At 35.0% G+C, this 14,412-nt stretch overlaps 1 protein-coding gene across 1 annotated transcript in view; it reads left to right on the top strand.

Moving 5' to 3' along the window:
• unc13a (unc-13 homolog A (C. elegans)) overlaps positions 1-14,412 on the top strand; it is a 161,789-nt gene continuing 147,377 nt past the window's right edge. The window contains exons 1-4 of the mRNA XM_073843831.1: positions 1-293; positions 9,447-9,476; positions 9,559-9,658; positions 11,707-11,824. Of these exons, the coding sequence (XP_073699932.1) occupies positions 272-293; positions 9,447-9,476; positions 9,559-9,658; positions 11,707-11,824 (270 nt within the window). The 5' untranslated portion in view covers positions 1-271. The remainder of the gene's footprint in view (positions 294-9,446; positions 9,477-9,558; positions 9,659-11,706; positions 11,825-14,412) is intronic.

Genomic DNA, 14,412 nt, shown 5'->3' on the forward strand with positions numbered 1-14,412 from the left:
CGTCGCGTTACGAGCGGCTGACAAAACGGCGATAATAATCACACATAGCCCGGCTAACAGCGGTTTACGTCGAGGTGGTGGTTGAAAAACACCCTCGGGTTGAATTATCCGGAGTATTCGGAATAGCAGCGGCTGGTATTTTTGTATATTTCGGGGTAGAGTTTGGTAACGGGAAGGGGAGGTTTCTCAACGTAAAAATCCATAAATCGTTTTAAAACAGTTTTATACGCTAAAATAACGTGCAAGGCCAAGGATAATAAGAAATAAAGAGATGTCACTGCTGTGTGTTGGAGGTAAGTGTATTTCTTTCATGCTTGGATGCATTACTTAGCTTATACCAGCTGTTGGTTATTAAATACATGGATTGTATATATTTAAAAATATTGAGGTTTATATATCTAATTATAGCTGTTGTTTTTAAGCTAATGCACCTGATATTGCTTTTAATTAACATGTATAGTTTACAAGCGCGTTCATGCTTTTCAATCTGATCAGTGATCAATAATCGATTACGCATTCGTCCCCAATGGAGTTTAATATTATTATTATTGGTTTGTATTCATACAACTAAAGGCTGAACTGTATGGTTACAGTATGAAATGTAAGCAAGAAGAAGTGTCTCCTCTTTGCACTGCTTTTTTATTATTATTTTAGCTTAATAACGTAATGTTTTGTTGTTTTATGTATTTAGTTGTTTTCTAAAATGTTCAGTTTGTTTATAGAGATGCAGTCAAGCTGGCTTGTGCCATTGTGGTGAATCCGCCCGTGCTTTAAACGCTGCCAGGATTCAGGGGTGTGTTCCCTTGATATTCCAAATGGAGCTTTAGTTTGCTCCCCTGCTCAGTTGGGATCTGCTTTGATGTATGATATATCTATTTTTAACTGTGTTTACTGTACAGTGGCTTTGGAGTTCAAAACCTTCTCGATGGATAGACCTTACAGGTGTTGTTTTCTTTGCCGTAATGGACATCCACATTTATTGAGTGAACTGTCGGATAAAGATATGGTTTAAATAATAAAATCCATAATGATTTTGAATTATTATGTGGTTTAAGTTGATGGAAGGATAGATGTATCAGGGGTCATCAACCTTTTATAGAGCAGACTCTTTTGTGGAGAGATGGACTGACATTTGTAACATACTGTATGAAATTTTGATATAATAATACAATTTTGTAATGACATTCTTCACATGATGCTTATAGCAAAGCCATTAAAATCATTATTGATGCACAGATTGATATACATTTTATGTCTAATTTAGTTGTATTTATTATTATAATTCTCCATTTTAATATTAAAATGAGATATTTAGCTGAACTTTCGTTTCTAATGTTAAGCTTTCGTTGCAATAAAAGATTTTTGTTTATAGAAATGTTTAGCATTAAATATTAGGCACAATGACACATTTAGTTGAACGTTCGTTTCTTAACTACCCCTGGTTGCAGCTATTTAAACAAATTTGTGAAATTTTTAATAATAAAATGAGCACAGTTAGATATTTAGTTTAACCTTTATTATTATTTTTTTCATGTAAAAATTATGTTTATATTTTTATCTTTTATTTTATTTTTTACTTATTTAAAATCTAAAGTATAAAGTTACACAATTGCAATATTTTGGTATTAAAATTTTTTTAATTAAGCTTTGGTTGCATTTTTTTTTAGTGTTAATTTTTTTTTTTTTAATTTTAATTTAATATAAAAAATTATATAGCAGTAATTTTAATATTTAAATATTTAATTTTTTATATATTCATTTGCACTTATTTTTTATGTCTAAAGACTAAACAATTTCAGTATTTTAGTATTAAAAATTAGGCACAATGACATCTTCATTTATTAAGTTTATTTTAATGTTAACATTTATAACATTATCATGTTTCATTTTTATTCATGTTTCTTGTGTATATTTAGAAATTAATTTATTTAATTTCTTAGATTAAGAATTAAGATTTGGTTGTGGTTTAGTGTTAAAAATGTAAAAAAAAAAATAGTCAAAAATTACTTTAATATTAAAAATTAGGCACTATGACACATTTAGCTGAATATTTGTTTCGTAACTTTACCTGTGGTTGCAGTTATTTTGCTAAAAATGAACACACATTTGTGATATTTTAATAATAAAATGAGCCACAATGTAATAGCTGAACATTCATTTCATATATTAATTCCTGTTATTTTAATATAAAAAATAATTTAAAAATATGTATATTTATTTTTTATTTATTTATTGCACTTATTTTGTCTAAAATAACGCAATTTCAATATTTTAGTATTAGAAATTAAGCACAATGACACTATTAAGCTTTGTTTGTGGTTGTTTAAGTGTTAACATGTAAAAAATAACAATATTTTTATATTTAAAATGAGGCACAATAAGATTTTTTTTTCTTTTTTAATTAAGCTTTGGTTGCAGTTTTAGTGTTAAATGTTTTTAAAAAATGTTTATAGTTTAATAATAAGAATTACGCTCATTTAGCTGAAAATGTATTTCTTAACTTATTTTGATGTAAAAAATAACACATTTGTATATTTTAATAATAAAATGAGGCACAATTCATTCAATTTTTAATGTAAAAATATATTTTTAATATTTTAATATTTCTTTTTTTCACTTATTATAAGTGATTATTACTTATTATATTTTTATGTCTAAAGTAAAAAAAAAAAGATTCAACCTTGGTTGCGATTGTTTTAGTGTTTAAAATGTAAAAAAAAAAATGTTTCTTAACTTTACCTGTGGTTTCAGTTATTTTAATGTTAAAAAAATATACAAATTTGTGATATTTTAATAATGAAATGAGGCACAATGAGATATTTAGCTGAACCTCTATTTCATACATTCATTCCAGTTATTTTAATGTCAAAATTAATTGTTTAAATATTTGTATTAATTTATTTTGTTATTTAATTATTTTTTTGCACTTATTTTGTCTAAAGTAACACAATTTCAGTATTTTAGTATTAAAAATTAAGCACAATGACAAAAATTAAGCTTTGGTTGTGGTTGTTTCAGTGTTAAAAATGTTTTTAAAAATATATATTTTAATTTTAAAAAATTAGGCATTTTGATGCTAAAAAATTTACACATATTTGTGATATTTGAATAGTAAAATGAGGCACAATGAGACATTGAAGTGAAAAAAATTTTGATTACAAAAATGTTTTTTTAATATTTATGCAGTTTTGCAATTTTTATGTTTGAAGTAACAATTTCAATATTTTAGTTATAAAAATTAAGAACAATAACACCTTCATTTATTAATTTGAGCTTTGGTTGTTGTTATTTTAATATTAACACACTTCATTTTCATTCATGTTTTTAATGTGTATTGGTAGAAATTAACATTAACCAAGATTAATAAATGCTGTAAAATTCTAATTTATTGTTAGTTCATGTTAACATATGCAATTTTTTTATATTAGGGTCTGAGAGCATTAATAGTGGCTGTAAAAGTGGAAATACGTGGTGTAAATATTTGGCTGAATGTCTTCCATATGCACTTACTGTTAGCCTTTTTGCTCTGCAGTTTGCAGTGGGCCGCTTGCCCGCATTCGCTTGCCTTGCTTCGGTTTCTTGATTGCCATTTAATGCAAGATGACATGCAAATCAGATTGGTCTGTTGTAAAAGATCCGTTGTAGGAGCCTCCGAATTCTGAACGATACTGTAAGCCATGCTTCTTTGAACACATCCCACACGGACATTCTGATCCATGGCACGTCTGCCACCACTCTGTAATTAAACAGGCAGCAGATTCACAACCAGCGTCCGAAAGTGACAGTGGGTGTGTGGGAGTGTGTCACACAGACTGCCATCATTCTTGGTGCCCGCCTCGGTGACCTGAGCAGATGTACAGTACGGCTTGCCTAATTCCCACTGGATGTGCTTTGATGATGTTGAAAGTCTTGGATTCGGGTTACATAACCACCTTTTCAACAATTTTCGGTGAATTTTAATGCGGCTTCTCCAAGCTCTGTTTAAAATGTCTGGTTTGTTTGAAAGGAAAGCATCCTAAGCTATTAGTTTTGCGAAAAAATATTTACTTAAAGGGATAGTTTACCCAAAAATGAAAATAACCCTATGATTTACTCAACTTCAAGCCATTCTAGATGTATATGACTTTATTCTTTCAGATGAATACAATCGGAGTTATATTAAAAAATGTCCTGGCTCTTCCGAGCTTTATAATGGCAGTGAATGGGTGTTGAGATTTTGAAGTCCAATTAAGTGCTTCCATCCATCATGAAAAGTGCTCCACACAGCTCCAGGAGAATAATAAAGGCCTTCTGAAGAGAATATGTATCTATATTTATAACTTTATTAACCGCAATCTTGATTTAATGTAGCATAAGCTTCGGTGCAGAGAGCAAAACCAAACACCGTTCACAAATTAGAAGTAAAAAAAACAAGGATTTGTAAAGAAAAATGTTGGAGGATTTCGATATAAGCCAGGAGGAGAGTCATTTTCCTTTGGTGTAAACAAAACTTGGTTCTCGCAAGAGTAGCATATTCTCATCCTACGACATTCGCTGAAACGCCACTCTCTTGTGAATGTGCGTTTGACAATTAGCGAAGCTAGAGATTATGGTTTATAAAGTTAAAAATAGGTTTTTTTCGTACACAAACATATCGATTCACTTCAGAAGGCCTTTATTAATCTGGAGTCGTGTGGAGTACTTTTTATGTTGGATTTATGCACTTTATTTTGCTTCAAAATATCAACACCCATTCACTGCCATTATAAAGCTTGAAAGAGCCAGTACATTTTGTAATATAACTCGGATTGTATTCGTCTGAAAAAAGAAAGTCATATACACCTAGGATGGCTTGAGGGTGAGTAAATCATGGGGTAATTTTCATTTTTGGGTAAACTATTCCTTTAATTGACTTTTCGTACAATGAAAACATTCACTTTCATTTAATGAAAAAGAGCAGCCTGTGTATTCTACTAAATAGCTTTTTTTGTGTGTTCCATATTGGGTTTATACTTGTTTACAAAGGTTTCGAAAGATGTGATTTAATTTCTGAATGAACTCTGCCTTTCAGGAACCAGGGCCTTGAATCATTTTCATATTAATAATTGATTAGAACTGCCTGTTTAACCTCCTAGGTCTATGACTGAATTGTAGTTAACGCTAACAGCAGTTATCATGTGTAATTTAGCACTGATAGCCTGTTGTAGATGTGACCCTGGACCACAAAATCAGTCATAAGGGTCAATTTTTTTTAAATTCAACTGAAAAAATAAGCTTTCCATTTATGTATGGTTTGTTAGGAAAGGACAATATTTGGTTGAAATATAGCTATTTGCAAATCTGGAATCTGAGGGTGCAAAAAAAAATCAAAATACTGAGAAAATCGCCTTTAAAGTTTTCCAAGTGAAGTTCTTAGCACTGCATATTATTAATCAAAAATACATTTTTGATATATGTACGGTTTGAAAATTTACAAAATATCTTTATCTTATATCCAAATGATTTTTGGCATAAAAGAAAAATTGATCATTTTGACCAATATAATGTATTGTTGGATGTTGCTATAAATATACCTGGTTTTGTAATCCAGAGTCACATATGTAACTGCAGAATTGCAGACCCTCACCTGATTTATACAATATTTGTTTGATATTTACATTCATAAGAGAAGTAACATTGAATCTAGTGATCTAAATAGGCCAAACGCTTTAGTTGCTCAAGGATGCTCTGTTGAGTTGTATTTATTTTATATTATTCAGCAAAACATTACACTTTACTGCTTTAGAACAGTATTACAGTTAACTATAACTGTTAAAAATCCTTTTTGTCAATTCAAATAAAGCTGTGATACAAATGTGACCCTGGACCACAAAACCAGTCTTAAGTAACACAAGTATATTTGTAGCATTAGCCAAAAATACATTGGATGGGTCAAAATCGATTTTTCTTTTATGCCAAAAATCATTAGGATATTAAGTAAAGATCATGTTCCACGAAGATATTTTGTACATGTCCTACCGTAAATATTAAACCTTAGTAATGTGCATTGATAAGAACTTAATTTGGACAATTTTAAAGGCAATTTTCTCAATATTTTGCACCCTCAGATTTCAGATGTTCAAATAGTTGTATCTCAGCCAAATATTGTCATATCCTAACAAACCTTTCAATTGAAAGCTTATTTATTCAGCTTTCAGATGATGTATGAATTAAAAAATGGACCCTTATGACTGGTTTTGTGGTCCAGGGTCACAAATGAGAGGAAAAACCTAAAATGCATGAAACAAAAACATAAACAAAGTACTACAATTACTTAAACTAAAAATTAAAATAAAATAAACCCAAATGAATAAATCCAAGTATTAATCTTATCAAGTTAGTGTTTTTAAGCATTTTACATTTATTCCAAAATAATAACTCAGGGCAGCAACAATATATTTTATTTGTGAACTTGCCTTTCAACTTTTAACTATTTTTGAATGTTTCGGATCATCAGTCATCCAAGCTCGATAAATATTAGTCACAGGCACCGATTTACTTGAAATTTCATCAAACTGGTTACTCACTAAAAACTCCCACAGATAATGTTTTCAGGTTGTGTCAAGTCTTATTTTGACATAACAAAGTGGTTATATCTAAATGTGTGAGTTTACTTACCTTTTTTTAATTAGTCTTCCTATTAACGCCATTATATTGTTTCTTCAGACTGATTCGCGAACGCACATGAATAAAAGAGGCCGGACGATCACAGCCGAGCATAACGTCATATCTAATCATATCGCGATGGAGGCATTGCCTCCTCTCACGTGACTTTCCCCCATTCATTCTCAATTACCCCCCAACAAACCCACTGCACGCTTTAGGGAGTCTGTGAAAACTCAGTGGGCTCAGGGGAGGCGAGAGAGACGCGGACTCCCGCTGTAGCTTTACACGTTGTTGTCGCTGTTGGGCAATGTTTCTTCAGAAAAACACTTTTTAGTGTTATATTTGGTAATAGTGATGTATAAATACTACCTCAATAGCACTGCTTGACAGCAACTAATATGTCATTCAGAATTGTTTTTTTCATTCATGCCTCTCTCCTCAGCGGAATCCTGCTTTATTCTTTCAAATTCCAGCATGTATATAATTAGTTTGCAAACCACAGTTCATCCCTGATGGATTTGCTTTAAACACCTGCATGGTAAATCCTAGCTCCCTTTGAAGCTTGTTTTAATATCATCCCTTCATGCCAAGCTTTTAGCCTCCACCCCAAAAAAAACCCTTCACTCAACATTCACCCTGAAGTGGTTATTTTTAGCATTTTTAGTGGGATATAGCACACTCTGCCTGCGCTTGGCTACACAGAGAGATTAATGGAGTGCGAGAGGAAGAGGGGAAGAGATAAAGAGGCAGCACACGTGCATGCCAGCCACATGGCAGGAAATGGTGCGTGGGAGCATGACAGAGGATACCCTGGCAGAGGCGGGTGGAGACAACGGCGAATCGTGAGCGGGAACTTTGAGTGGAGGTGCAGCGTTGATCAGTTTGTGATATTATCAGTTTTTAAAAAACCTCTGACTCTGCTTTGCATTCAGTATAAGTTTGAGCTACTCTCAGGTGTTAAAAGTGTCAGCCGGTAAGCGTTTTAGAAGAAGTGAGAAATTCTGCACTGAGTTTAAAGAGGAGCGCTGACTGTGAAGGATTACAGTGGAAGGCTTGGAATTATTTTAAGGTCCCCTTAACTCGAGGATGCTTCTGCCCTCACTGAATAGGGGAATATGAATTATGAATGGGGTCGTTGACGTCACTCGGCTTTAAAAGGAGCTCAGTTGGAGAACAGTTTTTTTTTTCTTTTCAGATTTCCCCTAAGCATAACTGACAGTGACTGCCTCTCTAGACCTCTCTGCACTTCCATAACCACTCAAATGGCTGATGATCTGCACCGAGAAACTTGTTTCCTGAAGAATTTGTGCCCTTGCTGAACTCTGTTTCTTTTGTTGCTTGACATTCTCGTTTTAAAGGTTTTTATGAGAGTTTTTCTTTAACATGAGAGTTTTTCGTCAACAACAATGTGAGTATCAGATGGTGAATACAGGATCAGGTATACTTACCGTTGAGGTCAAAAGTTTACATACAACTTGGTTGTTAACTGGGTTGTTACCTGAATGATCCACAGCTGTGTTTTTTGTTTAGTGACAGTTGTTCATGAGTCCCTTGTTTGTCCTGAAAAGTTAAACTGCTTCTTCAGAAAAATCCTTCAGGTTCCACAAATTCTTTGGTTTTTCAGCATTTTTGTGTATTTGAACTCTTTCCACAATGACTGTATGATTTTGAGGTCCATCTTTTCACACTGAGGACAACTGAGGGACTCGCTGTTTAGACACTCGCTGATGCTTCAGAAGGAAACATGATGCATTAAGAGCCAGGGGTGAAAACTTTTGAACAGAATGAAGATATGTACATTTTTCTTATTTTTCCTGAATATCATTATTTTTTTCATTTACTGCTGCCTTTCAGAAGCTACAGAGGATACTTACATGTTTCCCAGAAGACAAAATAAGTTAAGTTTACCATTAGATTCAAAAAGTTTTCACCCCTCAAATATTACAGAAGGTTCAAACGCTCACTTGATGCTTCAGAAGCAAAAAACGATGCATTAAGAGCCAAAACTTTTAGAATTTGATGATCAGGGTAAATTTGACTTATTTTGTCTTCTGTGGAACGTTAGTATCTTCTGTAGCTTCTGAAGGGCAGTACTAGATTTAAAAAATAGGATATTTAGGCAAAAAGTATTTAAAAAAAAAAAAGTGTTTAAAAGTATTCACCCTCTGGCTCTTAAAGCATCTTGTTTCTTTCCGGAGCATCAGTGAGCGTTTGAACCTTCTGTAATAGTTGCATATGAGTCCCTCAGTTGTCCTCAGTGTGAAAAGATGGATCTCAGAATCATACAGTCATTATCGGAAAGGGTTCAAATACACAAAAATGCTGAAAAACCAAAGAATTTGTGGGATCTGGAGAATTTTTCTGAAGAACAGCGGGCAGTTTAACTGTTAAGGACAAACAAGGACCTCATGAGAAACTATCCTAAACCGAAAAAACACAGCAGTGGATTATTCAGGTAACAACACAATATTAGGAATCAAGTGTGTGTAAACTTTTGAACGGGGTCATTTTTTATAAATGTAACTATTACTTTCTCTTGTGGACTATATCTAAGCATCTTTTGTCAGTACTAAATAAAATACCAGGTCCAAAAACCATGGTAGGATCATAGTACTTTTTGTTTGTTCAAACTAAAGTCATGTGATTTGCCTACCCACTATTTGAAAATCCTTACAAACTAGTCTAGCCTTGAGGAATTCCTGTTGCAAATGCAAATATGTTGACATTGAATCTGAAATGCTTTGCCTGATATCTGAAGTGTGATTATTTTTAATATCTGTGTTTTAATCATTTATTTACATACACGTCTCTCTCTATTGCAGTGAAGAAAGCCAAGCTCGACGGACCACAAGGTAAGCCTGAAGTCTCACTGTAACTAGCTTTCCAGTATTTTTATCCGCATATGTCTACTAAATACACTGTTTTTCTGTGCAGAGAAATTCAACACATACGTGTCGCTGAAGGTTCAGAACGTGAAAAGCACCACCATAGCCGTGCGAGGCAGTCAGCCATGTTGGGAACAGGACTTTATGTTGTGAGTTCCTCTTCTTTTTCTTCTTAATGCACATAGGCAAACATGCTGATGCAAATGTTTGGCCAATGCATTCCAAGCTCAGGGTCCAAGCGCATACTTAAAGGGATAGTTCACCCAAAAATGAAATGTCTGTCATTAAATTATCACCCTCATTTTGTTCCAAACCCATAAGACCCATCTTCAGAGCACATGTGTGTGCCCTAGTGGCAATGCTAAGAATGCCGTTCTTAAGAATGAATTAAAGGAACACTCCACTTTTTTTTTAAATAGGCTCATTCTCCAACTCCCCCCGAGTTAATAAGTTAAGTTTTACTGTTTTGAAATCCATTCAGCCGTTCTCCTGTTCTGGCGATATCACTTTTAGCATAGCTTAGCATAGATCATTGAATCCTATTAGACCAATAGCATCGCGTTCAAAAATGACCAACGAGTTTGATGTTTGTCCTATTTGAAACTTGACTCATCTGTAGTTATATCGTGTACTCAGCCTAGAACATTGCATCTTTACATTTTCCGCCGGTTTTAGTACACGACGATATAATTACAGAAGAGTCAAGTTTTAAATAGGACAAATATCGAAACTCTTTGGTCATTTTTGAACGCGATGCGATTGGTCTCATAGGATTCAATGATCTATGCTAAGCTATGCTAAAAGTGATATCGCCACAACAGGAGAACAGCTGAATGGATTTCAGAACGGTAAAAATCAACTTATTAACTCGGGGGGGGAGTTGGAGAATGAGCCTATTTCCAAAAAAAGTGGAGTGTTCCTTTAAGCTTGTTTAGATAGAAACATTTGTGTTCACAAACTTAGAATTTCGAGCCTTAGGATTGAGCTGACAAGAAACTTAATGAAGAAGCTATTTCTGTTTTCTCATGTAACACTTGGCATTCCCTTGGTAGTGACAGTTAGGTAGTACCCCTAATGGTTTTACCCTCAAGGGCCCAAATGTTGCTTAGCACTGATTGCAATAAATCTTGTCTTCTAAACTTAAAGAGATAGCTAACCCAAAAATGAAAATTCTGTCATTAATTACTCCCCCTCATGTCGTTCAAAACCCTTAAGACCTTCATCTTCAGAACACAAATTAAGATATTTTTGATAAATTCCGAGAACTTTCTTACTGTGCATAGACAGCAACACAACTGACATGTTCAAGACCCAGAAAGGTAGTAAGAACATGGTTAAATAGTCCATGTGACATCAGTGGTTCAACCGTACCAGCATGCAACGTGCCTCGAAGACTGAGAAGGAAGATAAGAAATAGTTGAATAAAGTTGTTATTTTTTGTTGTTCTCGTAGCTTCATAATATTAAGGTTGAACCACTGATGTCACATGGACTATTTTAACAATGTCCTTACTACCTTTCTGGGCCTTGAACGTGGTAGTTGCGTCTATGTGCTGTCTACGCAGGGTCAGAAAGCTTTCGGATTTCATCAAAAACATCTTAATTTGTGTTCCGAAGATGAATATGACACTGAAAGATTCTTGCCAACTTCATCTTGAGTCTTATAAGCCAGATCTGCTTCAGCACCTGTGTATCTTGCTGTGTGATGTCTAACGCAGCACCACCACTGTCCCCAAGATTAGGCCCTGTGGTCTGTAAGAGGGATTGGTTTTGATATCGAAGTTGAGGCTATAATTAGGAATTGATGCGGCTTTAGAGACCGTAGTCCTGTGGAGCTTCACTTGGAGTGTCGCTGGAGATGCCCAAGGCACAGATGGCAATGTTGTCTGCACCCTGTTTGGTTTTTATTGCTGTTTTCGGTTTCTTTTTCCATTTAATATAGTGCCCCCTGTTAAAATGTATCTTTTTATGTATTTATTTATTATTATTATTTTTTTTCGTCCTGTGCTATTGTCTGGGGTCTGGTTTTTCAGCATATTGTGCAGTTTCTCTACAGTGTTTCAGGAATGAGTTTTTTGTGGATTTTATCTAAACAACTACATTTTAATGTGAGATTATTAACTGAGGATATAGTCTCCATATCATCATACCATATATGAATCTCTCCATCTCTCAATACTCTTTACTTCATCTTCCAGTGAGATTAACAGACTGGATCTGGGCCTGACAGTGGAGGTATGGAACAAAGGACTGATCTGGGACACCATGGTTGGCACGCTGTGGATCCCTTTGCGCAGCATTCGACAGTCGAACGAGGTACAGCCCAGATGGCCGGCCTGGCCCCCAACAGCTTGCAGCTTTTCTCACCCTCTGTAGAGCTATATGTGGAGATCTGTAGCTGATGCCTGGCATTGGTTCTTATTGCAAATATGTTGCAGAAATCATTCCCTATAAGACTCTATATGTTAAGATTTTTTACCAGTTTAAATGTACTTGAAGTCAAATGTTTACATACACCTTGCAGAATTTGCAAAATGTAAATTATTTTACCAAAATAAGAGGGATCATACAAAATGCATGTAATTTTTTTGTTTAGTTTTGACCTGAATAAGATATTTCACGTAAAAGATGTTTACATATAGTCCACAGGAGAAAATTATAGTTGAGTTGTCCCTTGTTTGTCCTGAACAGTTAAACTGCCTTAAAATCCTTCGGGTCCCACAAATTCTTCGGTTTTTCAGCATTTTTGTGTATTTGAACCCTTTCCAACAATGACTGTATGATTTTGAGATCCATCTTTTCACACTGAGGACAACTGAGGGACTCATATGCAACTATTACAAAAGGTTCAAACACTCACTGATGAAAGAAACACGATGAATTAGAATTTGATGATAGGGTAAATTTAACTTATGGTAAGCATGTTAGTATTTTCTATAGCTTTTTCTAAATAAAAAAATATTATATTTACGCAAAATAAAAAAAAAAAGTACACATTTTCATTTTGCTCAAAAGTTTTCACCCCCTGGTTCTGCATCGTGTTTCCTTCTGAAGCATCATTGAGCATTTAAACCTTCTGTAATAGTTGCATATGAGTCCCTAAGTATGTCCTCAGAAAAGATGAATCTCAAAATCATATAGTCATTGTTGGAAAGGGTTCAAATACACAAACATGCTGAAAAACCAAATAATTTCTTGAACCTAAAGGATTTTTCTGAAGAACAGCAGACAGATTTAACAGTTATAAATTCAATTAACAATTAAAGCTGCAAGCAGCGATGAACGGGCCCTCGCACCCGGGCTCACCGCTGACCGGTGGCTTTAGGAAAACAGCAAATGGTGGGTAGTATGCTTTTAATACAGTAAAAATAGGAGAAATATGTCAAAGTCACTTAAATGTGCCAAATATCTTGCTGCCAGCTGGTGGCGCTATGCATATAACTGATTATTGGCATGTAGATGTGTTCAGGCCACCACTTTCATCAAACATATGAAGTTTGGTGCAGATTGACCTTGGTATGTTTGAGTTAGTGAAAGATATGATATATCCTGCTGCCAACAGGTGGCGCTATGATAATATCTGAATTTTGGCCTTTAGGTGTCTTCAGGCCAGGACTCTTACCAAACCTGTGAAGTTTGAGGCAGATCGGACATTTTATGGCTGAGTTATAACAACTTCTATGTCCATGGCGAAACATCAAACTTTGTCAGGCCGCCACAGACACGCCCTTTAACGAAAACTCAAGATCTTCGCAATTTAACATCTTTAAGGCCTCTAGATCAGAATGACCAAATATAATGCTAATATCATTAAATCTCTAAGAGGAGTTTGATACAAGTCATTTCCTGTTGCCAACAGGTGGCGCTGTGATTATAATAGAATGTTGGCCTTGAGATGTGTTCAGGCCAGGACTCTTATCGAATATGTGAAGTTTGAGGCAAATCAGACATTTTATGGCTGAGTTATAACAAGTTTTATATCCATGGCGAGACCTCGAAATTTGTCAGGCCGCCACGGACACGCCCTTTACCGAAAACTCAAGATCTTTACAATTTAACATCGCTAAGGCCTTTATATTAGACTGACCGATTTTGGAGTTGATCTGTATAAATCTCTAGGAGGAGTTTGTTGTAGAGTACAGCATGACACTTCCTGTTGCCTGCAGGTGGCGCTATGACTATAACTGAATATGGGCATGTAGATGTCTTCAGGTCAGGAGTGTTATCACACATGTGAAGTTTGGGACAGATCGGACATTTTATGCCTAAGTTATAGCAACTTCCTTTTTCATGGCGAAACATCGAAATTTGCGAGGCCGCCACGGACACGCCCTCCTATGAAAACTCTAGATCTTCACAATTTAACGTCACAAAGGGCTTTAGATTAGACTCACCAAATTTGGTGTTGATCGGAATAAATCTCTAGGAGGAGTTCGTTCAAGTATGACACCTGAAAATGGCAAAAATGACACAAATTTTGCTGAGAAAATTAATAATAACCGACTTCCTGTTGGGTTTCGGATTTTATCTCAAGAGGCTTTTTTGTAGGTATTGGTGTGTTACATGTGTGTACCGATATTTGTGCATGTACGATAATCACAGCTGAATGCGCACACCGCGGAACGTGTAAAGGTGGCGCTATTGAGCCATTTTGCCACACCCACTTCTGCAACCCATATCAGACGTCCATTTTCGCCAGGTCTGATGTGTGTGCAAAGTTTCGTTAGTTTTCGGGTATGTTTAGGCCCTCAAAAATGCGATTCATTCCGGATAAGAAGAATAATAATAATAATTAAAGCTGCAAGCAGCGTTGACCGGGCCCTCGCCGTCTGGCAGTCGCCATCCCGATAGCATCAGGAAAACGGTGCCCAGTTGGCACATGCATTCACAATAACCCTTTGGAC

Source organism: Garra rufa, chromosome 7 (genome assembly GCF_049309525.1).
Source record: "Garra rufa chromosome 7, GarRuf1.0, whole genome shotgun sequence".
NCBI lineage: Eukaryota > Metazoa > Chordata > Actinopteri > Cypriniformes > Cyprinidae > Garra > Garra rufa.